The sequence below is a fragment of the Phoca vitulina genome, unplaced genomic scaffold (assembly GCF_004348235.1).
Source record: "Phoca vitulina isolate PV1807 unplaced genomic scaffold, GSC_HSeal_1.0 scaffold71, whole genome shotgun sequence".
NCBI classification, from domain to species: domain Eukaryota; kingdom Metazoa; phylum Chordata; class Mammalia; order Carnivora; family Phocidae; genus Phoca; species Phoca vitulina.
The window spans coordinates 6,959,344-6,977,197 of record NW_022589774.1 but is presented as its reverse complement, the minus strand read 5'-3'; the positions used below and the strand labels follow the sequence as shown (position 1 = coordinate 6,977,197).

At 36.9% G+C, this 17,854-nt stretch overlaps 1 protein-coding gene across 5 annotated transcripts in view; it reads right to left on the bottom strand.

Moving 5' to 3' along the window:
• Window positions 1–17,854, bottom strand: part of CEP350 (centrosomal protein 350) — a 155,946-nt gene that overhangs the window by 55,279 nt on the left and 82,813 nt on the right. For all 5 annotated transcript variants that reach the window (XM_032393214.1, XM_032393212.1, XM_032393213.1 and 2 more), the window contains 5 exons: window positions 17,036–17,205; window positions 10,995–11,191; window positions 10,219–10,403; window positions 9,654–9,741; window positions 1,780–1,926 (listed from right to left, as the gene is read on the bottom strand). In XM_032393214.1, coding sequence (XP_032249105.1) covers window positions 1,780–1,926; window positions 9,654–9,741; window positions 10,219–10,403; window positions 10,995–11,191; window positions 17,036–17,205 — 787 coding nt within the window. The remainder of the gene's footprint in view (window positions 1–1,779; window positions 1,927–9,653; window positions 9,742–10,218; window positions 10,404–10,994; window positions 11,192–17,035; window positions 17,206–17,854) is intronic.

The window sequence follows — 17,854 nt, the reverse complement described above, 5'->3', positions numbered from 1 at the left end:
TTTTTTTTAAAGATTTTATTTATTTGCTAGAGAGAAAGACAGCCAGAGAGGGAACACAAGCAGGGGGAGTGGGAGAGGGAGAAGCAGGCTTCCCGCTGAGCAGGGAGCCCGATGCAGGGCTCGATCCCAGGACCCTGGGACCATGACCTGAGCCGAAGGCAGATGCTTAATGACTGAGCCACCCAGACGCCCCTAGATTTGTTGCTTTTAGGAGGACCAAAACCTGAATAGTAATGAGCATGCTTAGCACCAGATCTTGGTTTCTGAATAACTTTCCTTCTCGGAGAAACAGCTGATTCCAAGTCTGGGGCAGGGAAGGTATAAGATGACACTGAGACACCTTGTTGCAGAAAACATGGAAGTGCTCACAGACTGCTGGGGACATATCAAAAGCACACAGAAACTTGAAAAGGCTCCTAATGGTCTGACCTGGGACAAAGCGAGCATCAAAACAAATGATAGTAACAGATTTAATGCTGAATAAAATAGGAATCTGTAAGTCCATACTAATATAAATAAAAGAGTAAGTTTAAAGAAGAACAGAAATTTATGTAGTCTCAAAATAACTCATGCAAAGTACTTATTATTTACAAAGGGAAAGAAAGTAACTTTATAGTGAAGTCTGACAGCCGCCCTCTTAATCGAGTGATCAAGTCAACATCATCAGTAATGGGATAAATCAAAATCAGGCACCACCTGATTGAATGCAGTGAGAACATGGCATCACTTCCGTAATATTCCAGCTAAAGATGCACAATCTGAACCTAATTATGAGGAAATATCAGACAAATTCAAGTTTGAGAAACATTCTACAAAGTAACTGGCATGCAATCTTCCAAAGTGTCAAGGTCATGAGAGTCAAGTAACTTTTCCAGACTGAAGGAGACTAGAGAGATATGAGAACTAAATGCAATATGTGATTTTGAACTTACCTTCTTTTTTTTTTTTTTTTTATCTATTCATTTGAGACACAGAGATATATATATAGAGAGAGCATGAGCAGTGGGAGAAGCAGAGGGAGAGGGAGAAGCAGACTCCCCGCTGAGCCAGGAGCCCGATGTGGGGCTCGATCCCAGGACCCTGGGATCATGACCTGAGCCGAAGGCAGACACTTAACCATCTGAGCCACCCAGGCGCCCCCTTGAACTTACCTTCTGATAAAAGCACATTATTGTGACAACTGGAGGACTGTCATACTCCAGGAAGATAGAATTCTTTGTACAGTGTTTGAAATTTTCTATAAATTTAAGATTGTTTCAAAATTTAAAGTGTATTTTAAACATCAAAGCAGAAAATGCTAAGATTTATTTAACTATACAATTATCCAGTGTGGGTTCTCCAACACTATATTAACACTTCACAGCATGTCAGAATAGATCCAAATTTTGCTTTTATCTGAATACCTCCTTTGACTCTTGTATCATTATATTAATACTGAATAGCTAAAATTAAGTACCAAGAGCAAAAATGGTCTCATTAATTCTGAGGAATATATCTGGATTGATAAGCAAGAACAAGGATCTCTGTCCCAAATGAGTTTATAAGTGGAAAACATTTTTCAACTATCATATGAACCAACGTGTCCCTTTCAAAACTTGAATATTCCATGGGAAAAAAAATAAAAACTCTCACTATACATAAAGATACATACATAGAACTTTATTCTAGTTCATCTAACATCTATGAACATATCCATCAGACGAGAAAGTGAGGCAGGATTAGGTATTAGCAAGCAACATGAGAGAGAAAACAAACAAATAGTAATTTCGTGTAATTTACCAATTTATTCTCCCCTGCTGACTTTAACTTCTCCTGTAACTTTATGGTGGTCTGTCGGATCCTTTCTATCTCCTCCTGCTGTTTCAGAATCAGTTGTCTTTCCTTCCGAGCTGCCTTATTGGCTTCTTGAAGACGTTTAATTTCTGCCTAAGGTTTAAAGAATTAGAAGAGCAACTGAAATTTGGAGGATACAAGTCCAAAGTAGTATGTTAAGAAAGCCCAATCATCACATGTATCAAAAATAAAAACATACAGTATATTCAAGATAAAAGTAATAATATTGAAAAATTTTGAAGTAGTGAAGGAGGAAAAAAGAGTCTCATAACCCCATCATCCTAAAATAATAAACATGATCCCTTAATTTAAATAATTATAATTACAACAGACTGACAATTTTCTATCCCCCTTTTAAACTTAAGATACCCTTCATATTTTTCCATAGTGTTACTTGGTCTTTATACTTATTTATTAGCTGCATAACAAGTAAAGTAGTTAACGTAACCATTATTCTACTGCTAAAATCTTAGGCCCCTTATAATTTTTTACCATTCCAAATAATGCTTTAATGTCTATAACTGTTTCATACTATGGATTTGTTCTTTAGGAGAGATTCCAAAACGTAGGACAAACAAATCAAAGAGGATAAATCATACTATGGCCCTTAAAATCATTTAAAGATTGCTTTCAAAAAAGAATGGTCTCCACCAGAAACATTTAAGACTATACTGCATCAAACTCTCTCCACACAGGGTATTGTTAAGTTTTCTGTTACTAACTAAATGGGCAAAAGATGATACACTTCACTGTTAATAATTGTTAAAATTTAAGAGCCTGTCCTTTTTTTTCCCATAAATTTATTTTAATCTGTGTTCCTGTCAATAATGTAAGCCTATAAAGACAGTAATAATTAGCGATGTATAATTTCTTTTAGTCATGTTTGATTTTTGTAAACTATCTGAAAATGCAGAGACGTGCACAAAAGTATCTAATTTCTAAAATCTCATACTAACAACTGTTAATATTCTGTCATATTTTATCCTAGTCTTTATTTTGTGAAGAAATAAAACATTACAAATAAAACCAGTATGCAATCCCACATCCTTAGAGGTAATCACTACCATGGTATATATCCTTCCAGCACATTCTTTTAAAATTCTTCTACAGATATTTGTACTTACCTGCAAAAAACACACACTGTTTGGTCTGTATGTTTTTAAGTAGTTTATAAATAATATCACACATATATATTTTCAACCTTGCTTTATTTACTGGACATTGCTTTTGCTACCTCTCTGTGTTGACTTACACCTAAATGCTGCATAACATTGGAAGCATATACTATTTCATGTATCCATTACCCCATGTGTAGATAAAGTTGTTGTTCACTATTGCAAACAATGCTACAATGAACAGCCTTATAGTTTTTGTCTTTGGCACATGTATGAGTTTCTCTAGAGCAGTAGTTCTTGAAGTGTGGTCCATAGACCCTAGAGGATTCCCAAGGTCCTTTCAGGGGACTCTCAGTCAAACAATCTTCATAATACTAAGACACTATTTGCCTTTGTTCACTCTCACTCTCTCAGGAGTATACAATGGCATTGTATGCGTTTTAAAGAAAATAACCGTATCTTCCAAAACAAACAAATAATTAGTATTATTAGATTTTTGCAAATCTCTTTATTTACTGACTTGATTTTTTGAAACATCATGCATTGGTCATTTGGAAAATATCAGTTCACTGAGTTATGCAGATCTTCCAAGTGTTGACACATTTCATTATACAGTATAAAAAAATCACATTCTTTCACATCACCACAGATCTCAAAAGAAAAGTTCTTTAGTATTAGGTGGTGGACAGAAATTTTCTAAAATTCTGCCTTGAAAGCCTGAATTCTGTCACTGGCAACAAATAGTGTTACAGCTGTTTTCTATAAAGTTAACAGGCACACTTTGTTCATTTTTGAGAAAATGACTGTCAAATACCCAAATCTGAATAAACAGTTTGTCTCTGAATAATTTTTTCAAGGAAAAACGGTATTCCATGAAAAAAAATGGCTAGTTCAGCTTGCAACTCAAACAACTGCACAAATGCCTTTCCTTGAGTTAATCACTGTCCTCTGGCATCTGGTAAAAGTGCTTCCTTGTGGACTTCCTATTTTTGTCACGCAGAGTATGACAATGAAAGTACTCAAAGGTCAACACTCAGCAAAAGTAATAATTTTTACTACTTAAGCAAGACATTCTTCAGTGAAGGGGCTCCTGGCTGGCTCAGTCTGTTAGGTTAAGCGACTGCCTTCAGCTCAGGTCATGATCTCAGGGTCCTGGGATCAAGCTCCACATCGGGCTCTCTACTCAGCAGGGAGTCTGCTTCTCCCTCTCCCACTGCTCGTGCTCTCTCTCTCTCACTTGCTCACTCTCTCTCTCAAATAAATAAATAAAATCTTTAAAAAAAAAAAAGACATTCTTCAGTGAAACTACTGCTTTTTGTTTGTTTCACTGTGTGTGGCATTGAAAAACATGACAGTTACTAGTATAGTCTGGGGCCACTGCTGCCCAGATTTGTGCTAAGGCACTGGCAGTTTTACCCACCATTGTTTTTGTACCACTTAGTACAAATGTCAAACCATGAAAAGGGCAAATTCATATCCCACTATTAGGAAAACAGTTTTGACCTCCATAACGCATGAAAGGGTATCAGGGACCCCAGAGTTCCACAGAGCACATTTTGAAAAACTGCTATTAGCTTAGCCATGAGTTTCTAAACCAATTATTGTATACATTCACCCAATCCAAGCCTAGAAAAGAAACTGTTTCAAGGGGATTCTTGAGGGAAGAGGTTTGCTTTTCTTTTCAGAATAAGCTATAAGGTTGTACAAACTATTCACTTTAAAACAGTTAATGGTGTAAGTGGATTATACTTTAAAATGGTTATTTTGTTATGTGATTTTTATCTCAAAAAACAAAAAAAGAATAAGACATAGGAAAATATGTTCTCTCTCGTTTTGGATACAGCTGTGCGAAGATATGTGGCCAAAGTGGTTATACAATCTCACTACCAGTCAAAATAATTCTTATGATACAACTGTAGTAAATATCTTAGTACATACATCCTTCCACGCTGGTGCTTTTATTTCTGCAGGGTAATTTTCCAGGGGTAGACAGATAGATCAGAGTGATTTTGCACATTTACTTAAAAAACATTCTGAAGTACTATAGGGGTGCCTGGGTGGATCGGTCAGTTGGGCGGCCAACTCTTGATTTTGGTTCAGGTCATGATCTCACGTGCTGGGATCAAGCCCCACATCAGACTCTGTGCTCAGCAGCGAGTCTCCTTGAGGATTCTCTCTCTCTCTCTCTTCCTCTACCCATCCCCCCTGCTCACATGCTCTCTCTAAAACAAAGAAATAAATCCTTAAAAATATTTACGAGAATGGTATCATACTGTACATATTCTTTTGCATCTTGCTCTTCTATAAAAACCAATATTATGATTTTTGATAAAGATCTACTGCTGTAACTATTCAATATGGTAGCCACAGCTCCATGTAGCTATTTAAATTAAAATTTCAGTTTCTCAGTTGCACTAGCCATGTTTTAAATATCGAAAATTATATGTGACTAGTAGCTACTGTATTGGACAGCACAAATACAGAACGTTAATAATAATTTCAGAAATCTCTATTGAACAGTGCTGATATGTAATGCATTCATTTCCTGCAGTATTGTACTTTCTTGCAGAAATATGCTTTGTTTCATCTATTCTCTTAATGAAAGAATTAAGCTGTTTCCATTTCCCCCGTACATGTGTGAAAACTTCTCTACTATATATACCAAGACACAGAACTGCTGATTCACAAATTATATGTGTTGTCAGCATAACCAGATATAGTCAAACTGCTCCTAAGTGGTTACACCAGTCACCATTTCCACAGGTACAGAGATCTCAGGTGACAAAACTGGAGACTTAAAAGGCTTCCAACTCAGTCTCTCCCTCAAATCATTTGCCTATTCTTAAGCAGCACAGACAGAAGGCTAAGGAGCTACACACCAGAAACCTCTCAGCAGCAAGGTAGAAATCCCCACAGTCTTTTGTGCTGGTTTACCTGGCTTTCAACTGAAATCCCTGGAAAGTTACAACCTAGGGTCAATGCAAAGCAGAAGCAGACTGAGGCCTGCCAACTCTGCAACCCAACACTAACCCAGCTTAGTTCCTGAATGGATTTAAGTGAATTGCTGAGCACTCTAACAGCACAGCAGAGGGAAAAAATAAGTCCTCTCTGGTGGGGGAGATAACATCATCTGGAGCCTTTGCAGTTACTTATACAGTATCCAGCATTTAATAAAAAATTACTATAAGAGGGGCGCCTGGGTGGCTCAGTCGTTAAGCGTCTGTCTTCAGCTCAGGTCATGATTCCAGGTCCTGGGATCGAGCCCCACATCGGGCTCCCTGCTCAGCAGGAAGCCTGCTTCTCCCTCTCCCACTCCCCCTGCTTGTATTCCCTCTCTCGCTGGGTCTCTGTCAAATAAATAAAATCTTTAAAAAAAACAAATTAAGAGATTCTTAATAATAGATAACAAACTGAGGGTTGATAGAGGGAGGTGGGTAGGAGCGGGCTAGAAGGGGGATGGGTATGAAGGAGGGCGCTTGTCGTGTTGAGCCCTGGGTGTTATATGTAAGTGATGAATCACTGTACTCCTGAAACCAATATTGCACTGTATGCTACTAATTAGAATTTAAATTAAAAAATGAAAAAAAACTATTTAGACATGCAAAGAAAAAGAAATCATGTGATAATAGAAAATATAAAGAGAAAACAGTAGCAGACACACAGATGTCCAAATATCTAGTTAGCAGACAAGAAAGCTAAAATGACTATGAATGTGTTCAAAAAAATATGGGAAAAAATAGAAAAATTGATAAAAAGGTAAACAAAGAATCAAAATCTATAAAAAAGATGGAGTGCCTATGTGGACCAGTCAGTTAACTGTCTCACTCTTGGTTTCAGCTCAGGTCATGATCTCAGGGTTCTGAGATCAAGTTCCGCGTTGGGCTCCATGCTCAGTGCAGTCTGCTTGAGATTCTCTCTCTCCCTCTCCCTCTGCCCCTCCCCCCACCCTCTCTCTAAAAATAAATAAAACCTTTAAAAAAAATCTGTAAAAAAGAAGAAAAGAGAGATTATAGAACAAAAAACATCACATTAAGAAATCATTGGATGACTAACAAGACACATGACATGCAGAATATACAACTAATGAATTTAAAGACAGAGCAATAGAAACTTTCCAAATTGAAGCTAGTGGGCTTTTTTGTTTGTTTGTTTCTAAAGAATGATATAAAACCAAAACAGAGCAGAAGAAAGATGTAGTAAATGGTCAGAATTTACTTTCAGAATATTTCTACTTGGAGTCTCTGAAGAAAAGCAGAGAGAGAGAGAGTGGGGCAGAACCAACACATGAAGAAATAATTTTCAAAAACTGAAATACAACAAACAACAAATTCAAGAAGCTCAGCAAATCCTAACAGTATGAATAGAAATCACACCTAAGCACATCTGAAAAAAAAATCTAATACAAATTTTTTAAAAATCTTAAAAGCAGCCTTCAAAAAAACATTAAGACAACTGACCTCTTCATAAAAACAATGGAAACTAGTAGACAACGGAAAATATCCTTAAAAAGGCTGAAAGAAAATAATTCTATGCTAGTAAAAATATCTTTCAAAAATGAAGGTGAAACAAGTGTATTTTCCAAGTAACAAAAACTGCATGTGCTGTCAGCAGTCATGCAGTAAAATATTAAGATTCCTCAAAATCCAAAGGTTTGTGCTTCAAAGCACACTATTAAGAAAATTAAAACATGGGGGTGCCTGGGTAGCTCAGTCAGTTAAGCGTGGGTCTCTTGATTTTGGCTCAGGTCATGATATCAGGGTCATGAGCCTGTTTAAGATTCTGTCTCCCCTCCCCACCCACCCCCAACCCCCAGCCAGCCCGTCACTGCTCCCTCTCTCTTGAAAGAAAGAAAGAAAAAGAAAGAAAGAAAGAAAGAAAGAAAACACAACCTCACAGAATGAGAGAAAATACTGGTAAATCTAGCTTTTACTCTACTTTACAAACAGAAAGCTATTGTAATGTAAAAAGTTATTTACTTATTTTAACTAAGAATATTTTATTTTCTTGAAACCAATTTTTCTGGATTAAAAAGATAAAACTTCTTTAAAAAAATTCCAAATTTTTATTTTATTTATTTTTTTAAAGAGTTATTTATTTTATTTGAGAGAGTGAGAGAGGAGCGGGGAGGGGCAGAGGTCAAAGGAGAGCCAAAATCAAGAGTCAGATGTTTAATCGACTGAGCCACCCAGGCACCCCCAAAATTCTAAATTTTTAAAGTTCATACAGTCAATGATGTTTCCCTGGGGTGAATTTAAAAAAAACAAAAAAACCAAAAAAACTAGTTGAGCAATAATCCAATCTATAACTTAAATGATTATGTTCACACAGTTCATCCAACATAGGAGCCAGTACCTTGTAACAGGTCAATAAGGGAAAAGAAAACTAGAATCCACTGAATACTTACCAGGCACTGTGAAACACATTTTACACATGTTACCTCATTTTAATCCTCACAACCACCACATGAAGTAATATCTTACTCATACAGATGAGGAAATTAAGTCTCAGAGAGTTACTTAAACTTGACCATTATTACAGAGCTGCAAGTGACAAAACTGGAATTCAGATAACAGCTAACATTCACTGAGCATTTACCACTGTGCCAAGATCTACTGTAAATTTATTATATGTATTAACTCATTTATTCCTCCCAACAACCAACTTTCTTGAAGGAGAAAACTAGGGCTGAATTAGTATGTTATCATTATTATCCTCAGTTTAGAGATAAAGAAACTGAGGCACAGAGAAGTCAGGTAACTTGTCCAAGGTTATGAAACTAATAATTGGTAGATTTAGAATTTTAACCCAGGCAACTTGACTCTGGTGCTTGAACTCTTAACTACCAAACCATGTTATCTCTCCAGGATTCCAACCTGAGGTGTTTCTGAGTTCACTGAGCCAAAATATTACTCAATTTGTAATGAGTATGTCCTGAAAGTCTATTCAGGAAAATAGTGACTAAAAAATTAATCCAAATAGACTTTTTTTTTTTTTTTTTTTAAAGATTTTATTTATTTATTTGAGAGAGAGAATGAGAGAGACAGAGAGAGCACATGAGAGGGGGGAGGGTCAGAGGGAGAAGCAGACTCCCCACTGAGCAGGGAGCCCGATGTGGGACTCGATCCTGGAACTCCAGGATCATGACCTGAGCCGAAGGCAGTCGCTTAACCAACTGAGCCACCCAGGCGCCCCAAATAGACTCTTTTACAAATATCTTAATTTTTTAAATATGCGTTTTTTAAAGATTTTATTATTTGTTTGTTTGGTTTGTTTGTTTGTCAGAGAGAGATAGAGAGAGCGAGAGAGGGAACACAAGCAGGCAGAGGGAGAAGCAAGCTCCCTGCTGAACAGGGAGCCCCATGCGGGACTCGATCCCAGGACCCTGGGATCATAGCCGAAGGCATACGCTTCACTGACTGAGCCACAGGCTTCCCTAAATACGCATTTCAAATACTATTTTATTTAACAAAGGAAGGCAGGTTTGACTCTATATTGTATTAAGTTAGCAGTGACACAAAATCAGAAATATAGCAGACTACCAAGCAGTTTCTGTAATTATAGTAGTATAGGCAAAGACAGTGATAAATATCAACTAAATCTCATTTAAGATGATAGTAAGAAAAAGAGATTAGGCAAAATAATAGATTCCACCATCTAATTTGCCTTAGGAGGAATTCTCTTAAAAAGTGTTTTTTTCTAACATACCTTCTCTTGCTGCAACCTTAAAAGCAAACCACGCTGTTTCTTCCGAAGTGGGGGCATTTTATCATCTTCTCCTTTGTCTCGTAGATGTCTGCAAATATTTCACATTGAGACAAAGAGTAGATTAAATTTCTATTATAACGTCAAGAATTCTCTACCACTAAAAAGTCTCTAAAACAATTTAACATTTTCAAACGCGGAAAACATGCAGCAAAGCCTACCCCATCAAATATTTTATTGCATTATAATATATGCAAACTCTAGACTGTGTCCTTTAAAGATAAAATTGCTTTGAGAAATTTACAACACAGTAAAGGAATTAAGTATTAAATAACAATATGAGAGTCAGTTAGTTGATAAAAGAGAAATGCAAAGAGAATGTTATGAGTAGGAGATCTGAACAGCAACAGGATTCAAAGACGACTGCCATACTTCTAGGTTAAGAAACTGGGTTGGTCAAATCAAATTAAATTAAATGAGGAAACAAAAACATCTTTAAAGACAAGCATTTCCTTTCAATTAAAGAAGAAATTGGAAAGCGAAAACTATGTTCATTGAAACAACTTACTTTTTCTGATGCTCTAGCCAGGCTAATTCAGCCTTAGTTTTCTCCTTCAAGGCTTTCTCACGGAGACGCAAGAGTGAAGACTGGTGAGCCGCCCTCATTTCCTCTTCTTTCATATACTGTCGAACCATCTCCATAGTAAATTTAGAAAAACTATCTTGTCCTCCTGAGAATGGCATGCTCAGCTCCTAAAGTGGAGATTTTATTTCAAGTTTATCTAAGCCTCTGGAACTTAATTAACATTGTTAAAAGAGGCATGCACTTATAAAAGTAAGCTGTGTATATAAAAAGGCTGCTGACCATGTCAGAGAACACTCCTCAAAAAAGGCACATGAGAGGTCGTAACATGCATCAGCTAATTTATTCAGCCAGTGAAATTTGAACAAAGAACTACATAAGCCAGGTACTGTCCCAGGGGCATAAAGCCCAGTAAGAATTGTCCCTGTTGTCCAAAAGGCTAACAATTTAGCAAGATGATATAAACTTTTAAACTGGAATAAAGTGTTATAAGAGTGAAGCAAATGAAACACTAGAGACATAACACTGGCTCCAATCCTCAAAGGCCTTCTGAATTACCCCAAGGAGTAAGTCTGTGTTCTACTCTGTAAGGAAAGCGAAGCCAGATTCTATAGCAAAAATATAATATAAAACTGCTATCTTAGGAAAATCATTCTGGTAGATGACAACTGAGTTCAAGTACAAAATGCATGGTCATCTCTTTGAGAGAACGCATCCACGACTACGTATGAAGTACTCTCCACAGGTAAACCGCAGCGCACCTTGGCAGAAGACAGTGTTGCCTTTTCTGGAGAGGCTTCATCGTCAGAGTCATCATGATGGCCTCTCTTCTTTTCCATGTTAAATCTGCGATGACTCTCAGAAGGTAGTAAAGATCGAAATGATTTTTCTTCTATTTCATCTTCTGTCATAGATTCATCAAATTTCAGGGAATATTCTGTTGCAATAGAAGTGGAATCTAAAAGAATTTGGAACAAGTAGATTTTATCATTATAACAGTTTTCATCAATTAGTAGCCCCTGCTGCCTCTTTATGGGACAATCTAACATAAATTCATAGAATTGATCGGTATGGAATAATAAAAATTCACTGATCTAAAAATACTAGTACAAGAAATATGGTAAAAGTGTAATACACTTTACATGTAAAGAGCTCTTACAAACCAATTAGAAAACTACTAATAATCCTATAGAAAAACGAGAAACAGTCATGATCAAATGCTTCACGAAGAAAACATAAATGGCCAAAATAAAGTAAAAAAAAAAAAGTTTAACATTATTAGCAGTCAAAGAAATGCAAATCAAAATTTTTTTAGAACTCATCAATACCATGGTAATTTAAAACACGATCGCTCTTTTAGTTTGGTTCTTGTGTGCCTTTGACATGCACGCCTCACCTCCAATCCTTTTCTTATTTGGACAGCCTTACTTTCTAGTACTATAAGATATTCCAGGTTCATTTTGTATTTTCCCTGCCCAGTCCTAGAATCAGTCATTTCTCCAAAGAGCTCTAATTTCTTTCATTGGAGAATATTTAGAAACCACAATTATGGGCACTGGTTATTCTTTGTTTTTTTTTTTAAAGATTTTATTTATTTATTTGAGAGAGAGCAGAGTGAGAGAGAGCACAAGAGGGGGATGGAGGGGCAGAGGGAGAAGGAAAGCAGGCTCCCCGCTGAGCAGGGAGCCCGACATGGGGCTCAATCCCAGGACCCCGGGATCATGACCTGAGCCAAAGGCAGACACTTAACCAACTGGGCTACCCAGGCACCCCAGCACTGGGTTATTCTTGTTACTACTAGAGCATCACTGTTTCTCTCCTCTGTCAGTGGACAGAGCTAGAGCATGTATACTAACCCACACACACACACACACACACACACACACACACACACACACACACACCGAGTAAGTAGATCCTGTATCCATCCATCCATCCAAAGATGGATTCATACTGATGTCACTGACTCTAATCCAGCACCATAGGGTTCATTTTAGTCTTTCTTTCTTGTGTATCTAATATCCTTCTCCACCACTGAGAAACCCGGCTCCTACCATCCAACATCAATTTACTTATTTGTTCAACCCCATACATACTAAGAACTGTTTACCTGTACCCCTGTGAAAAGCTCATTTACCAATTAGAATACAGTGTTTATATACTGCTCTGTTTATATTTAGGCTTACAATTTCTACTCAAAAATGCCATTTTCCAAGTTTACTTAGGTCAGCTCCTTTTTCTTCCACCCTCTTCAGTGTGCTTATGCCATACATTTGTAATACAGTTAGATTCATTTGTCATAGACTGCATTCCATTCTAGGATCTCCCAACATCCTGGTTGATGTGTGTGTTTAGTTTGCACATGTTAAAGTTTACTCTTTGGGAAATACAGCTCTAGGGTTCTGATAAATGCACAGCATCAGTCAGTACATAAAGAACCATACAGGACATCCCTTACATAAGTTGTTTCACACTAAAAGTTCTCCTGTAGATCCCCTTTGTAGTTAAACCACTTCCTCTTTTACCTAACAGTTGAGAACCATTAATCTGTTTTCCTTCCCTAAAGTTTTGCCTATTCCAGAATGTCATATAAATGGAATCATACACTATGTAGCCTTTTGGGGCTTGCTTCTTTCACTTAGTAAAATTCACTTAAAATTCATCCATTATGTTGCATGAATCAATAGCCTGTTCCTTTTAATCACTGAATAGTAGTATTCCATTGTACAGATTTACCAGTTTGCTTATCCATTCTCTTCATAAGACATTTGGTGGCTTCCAGTTGAAAAATGATGCTATGAACATTAGTGTATAGGCTTTTGTGAGGACCTAAGTTTTCAACTCATTTGCCTAGGCATGTGATTGCTGGATCATTAGAAGATACTGTGAAAATGTCTTACAAAGTAACTGTACCATTTTGCATTCTCATCAGCAATGAATTCAAGTTCCTGTTGCTCTGCATCCTTGCTGTCACCACTTTGTTGTCAGCTTTTTGGGTTTTAGCCATTCTAATAGGCATGTTGTAGTATCTCATTGTGATTTTAATTTTCATTTCCCTAACAACACATGATATTGAACACCCTTCCTAAGTCTATTTGCCATTTGTATAGTTTCTTCAGTAAGGTGTCTGTTCAGATCTTATGCACATTTTTTAATAGGGTTGTTGATTTTTTTGTTGTTGAGTCTTAAGAGTCCTTTATATAATTCTGGATATAAGTCCTTTATCCAATATGTGATTAACAAATATTTTTAACAGTCTGTGGCTTCTCTTTTCAATTCTCTTAACAGTGTTTTTTACAGAGCAGTTTTTTAATTTCAACAAAGCATAACTTATCAGTTTTTTCTTTCACAGATTGTACTTCTGGTGTTGTATCTAAGAAGTCACTGCTAAACAAAAGGTGACCTGGATTTTCTTCTCTTTTCTTCTACATACAGGTTTTTAAAATGGTGTAGTTTCTTTGGATCTTGGTTGTCCTGTGAGTTTTAGTTGCCTCAGTCTCTCCAGACTCCCAACTCCACTTATTCCACTCAGGAAGACTACTGGAACTCCATGCCGTGCGGCCTGGAGACTCCCTTCAGGCAGTAAGCTGGAGCAGTCATAGTGCTCACCTCATCTGCTTTTCATATTTCATGAATCAATAGCATTCATTGCCTGATATTCAATGTCTTAAAAAACAGTTATTTCATATGTTTTGTCTGGTATTTGTTTTAGGAGGGAGGGTAAATCTGATCCTGTTCCTCCATTGTGGCCAGAAGTAGAAGTCCAAGTAGTTCAATTTTATACTGTTTAAAGAAGTGAAATATATCAAAAAGTCATGGTTCATGACATTTCAGATTAGTCACTTGACAATGATAAATTTGCAGTTATTGGAGCCAGGCACCATTGCAAACAACTTGAGAACAACATTAAACAAGTCACGGATGATTACTATTTACTCCTTCTGAGACTCAAAGACACTTTCAATAAATAAACTTGTCTTCACTGTTTTAATTACAAGCACTATTATTAAGATAAAATTTTGCAGAGATTAAATTCATCCTATAGGAGAAAATTAACAGGTAATTTCTTTATTGTTTTCCTATATCCTTTATTTATCTCATTATGTAGAAGTTATTATTAAGTCTGATCCTAGAATGAATTTCATTAGTTTTTAATCCAGCAATCCATAAAACATTTTTGAAAACATTCTGAAAAACATTCATCAATCAGTATAAAAATATGAGCATGCCTCTCGATATTTAACACCAATGTATTAGTCTGCATGGGCTACCATAACAGAACACCACAAGCTGCTGACTTAAACAACAGAAATTTATTTCCTCACACTTCTGGAGGGGTTGAATCCAAGATCAAGGTGCTGACAGGGTTGGTTTCTGGTGAGACCGCTCTCCTTGGCTTGCAGGCTGATGCCTTCTGTGTCCTCACAAGACCTTTTCTCTATGCATGTGCACTGCTGAGGTCTTTTCCTCTTCATATAAGGACACAGGTCCTATGGATTAGAGGCCCACCCTTCTGACCTCATTTAACCTTAGTTACCTCCTTAACTTCACTAGAAGTTAGAATTTTACTGTATCAATATTGAGGATATCCAATTATTCCACCCTCTCATTCCCCAAAATTGATTCCTTCTTGTACACAAAATACATTCATCTCATCCTAACAGTCCCAAAAGTCTTAACCCATTCCAGCACCAACTACAAGTCTAAAGTATCATCTAAATATCATTTAAATCGGGTATCAGTGAGACTCGAGGTGTGATTCATCCTGAGGCAAAATTCCTTTTTAGATGCAAACCTGTGAAACAAGACCAGATATGTGCCTCCAAAATACAATAGTGGGACAGGCATAAAATAGACAATCCCATTCCAAAAGACAGAAATCAGAAAGGGGTGATGGGTCTCAAGCCAGTCCAAGACCTAGCAGGGCAAATTCCATTAGCTCTGAAGGCTGAAGAATGGTCCTCTTTGGAAGGATGTTCTGCCCTCCGGCCCACTGGGGTGGCCTTGCCTTCTCAACCCTGTGTGGTAGCACCATCCCCTCAGCCACTGGCAGTGCTTTGCTCCTGAGGCCGTAAGCCAGGGCAACCTGGACAACTGAAACCAAGGAGGTGGCCCCACGCTCTGAAATCAGTGAGGGAGCCTTGCCATCTGGGCTTGTAGGCCTGGGCCTGTGGTGGCGGTGGCTGCCCTGCTGATCTCTGAATCACCCTCGGGGTCATTCTTCCCTTTTTTGGAAGGATAAGGCATGTTCACAGCCTAGCTCTACTGTCTCATCTAGTAGAAGCCCAGAAGTCCAAAAGTTCATCCCATCTCTGTGCTCTTTCGTCCAAATTGGCAGTGCCTCTGCCGGTATAATCCCATCTCTACTACTACTGGCTTCTGCTGAGATGGCTGCTTAGATCCATGGATAATCTTTTTACGGAGTGATTGTCCAGTCATATCCTTGGTGTTCTGTCCACAACATGCTTTTTCATTTTTCACAACATGGATGGCCTGAGAATTTTCCAAATCTTCAAGTTCTGGTTCCTTTTCGTTTAACAATTCCTTCAATTTATCTCTCCTCTCTTATTTTACTAAAAGCAATAAGGAGAAACCAAGGCCATGCCTTCAACACTTTGCTCAGAAATCCCCTTGGCTAACTATCCATGTTCATCACTTTTAACTTCCACTTTCCACAAAACACTAGAAACACAGTTCAGCCAAATTCTTTCTCAATTTAGAACAAGGACTGACCTTCTTCCAGTTTCCAATAATATATTCCTAATTTCCATCTCCATCAGACTTTATCAGAATCATTTTTAACCATATTTTAATCATTTTAACCATCCATATTCCTGCCAACAGGATCTGCAAGGCATTGGGGGCTTTTTCTAGCATGTACCTCAACACTCTTCTAGTCTCGATTCATTACCCAGTTCTAAAGCCACTTCCACGTATTTGGCATTTGTTATAGGAACACCCTACTTCTGCATAACAAGATCTATATTCATTAGCCAGGTGGTATTAATTAATTACTTCTGGTAACAAGATCTGTATTGTTAATTATTCATTAAATATAGACTACTATACCCATAAATTACATTCATTATAAAATTTACAAACAAATTTAAAGGATGAGAAAAAAATCATTATTTAAACATCTTCTTTCCCTTTAAAGACTGTCTTGCCCATCCTGCTCTGAAGACTACAGTTCTCTAGGCCATCAATCAAATACACTGCTTAAGAGCCAGTCATTTAAAAAAAATTCTTAAAGGTGTCATTTGTTGCCAAATTCTGTTTTCTTAATTATACTGTCTACTACCCATGATTTGATAAGGATATACCTACGATCTAGAAAGAACTAATGAATTTTAATCTAGTTGCTATATCTAATGTTATCATTATTTATAAGAAATTGCTTATATTGCTTAAAATTTAAAGTTGCTTAAAATTTAAAGTTCTAATAACGTATTCTCTTTTTTATGATTATGTTATATATTGATGATAGGATAAAAGTAATTTTTTTGAATATCTATTTTCCATTCACATGTATGCTCTCCTAGGTTTAGTTTTGCCTCCCCTTAGGATCACGACACACAATCGTGTTTAAAATATTGGCAAGGGTTACTGGCATAATGTATAGCTTTGAAATAGTTTCACCTGGATACACTTAATATCAGATTCAAATACACACACACATACACACACACACACACACACAACCATGTTCTAATTATATTAACTAGCTCAATCACAAATATGTCAAAGGGTTCTGGAAGCCTCCCAAACAAAGAACTGTATATACACACGCAAGGAACATTACCTTTCTCATCAGGAAGAGATGGCACACTGTCACTTCGTAAAGAATCATCCACAGCAGTCTGAACCTGTTCATCAATAGAACTCTCCATCTTTTCACCATGAAGTTTCCTCTCATTTTCCTTAGAAGATGGAACTGAAGGGCTTTCTTGACGGCTGCTACCACTACTACTTCTGTTTATAGATATTATGGAAACAAACAAAAAAGAAAAAGGGTGATAAAATAAGGTTCATAAATTCAAAGTAAATTTATTTGGCAAGGGGAATGTGCCTCATGATCAAGATATGAAATGATGAAACAAGTAACATAAAACATAAAATGCTAAGTAGACAGAAGTCTGAGAAGAAACTGTTGTAGAAAAGAGGAAGGTTTCACTCTTAAATAGCCATGGTAAGTAAGCACTATTCTCAGGCTACCACTTCCCCTTTTCCTTTCATTTTAAAATCAAAATACTAGGAAAAGGGGCTTCTATTTGGCTGTTTCAACTCCCTTACTTTTCATCAACATCACAACTTATCAAAATCTACTTCAATCCCAACTACTCTACTGGAATTGTCCTTTCAACCTCTACCTAAACTTGAATTCCCAAATCCAATGGATAATTTTTCTGCAACATTATACGGTGTTGATCTCTACCTCCTTCTTTAAAAGCTCCACTAGCTAAAGCAAATGTAGTAAAATGTTAACATCAGGATAAAAAAATATTTAGGAACTCTGTATTATTCTTGCAACATTTCCGTAAGCTTGAAATTAAATCAAAATTAAATGTTAAATAAAAGACTTTCCTTTCTTACACTCCTTGTTCTACTCTCACCTGCTTTT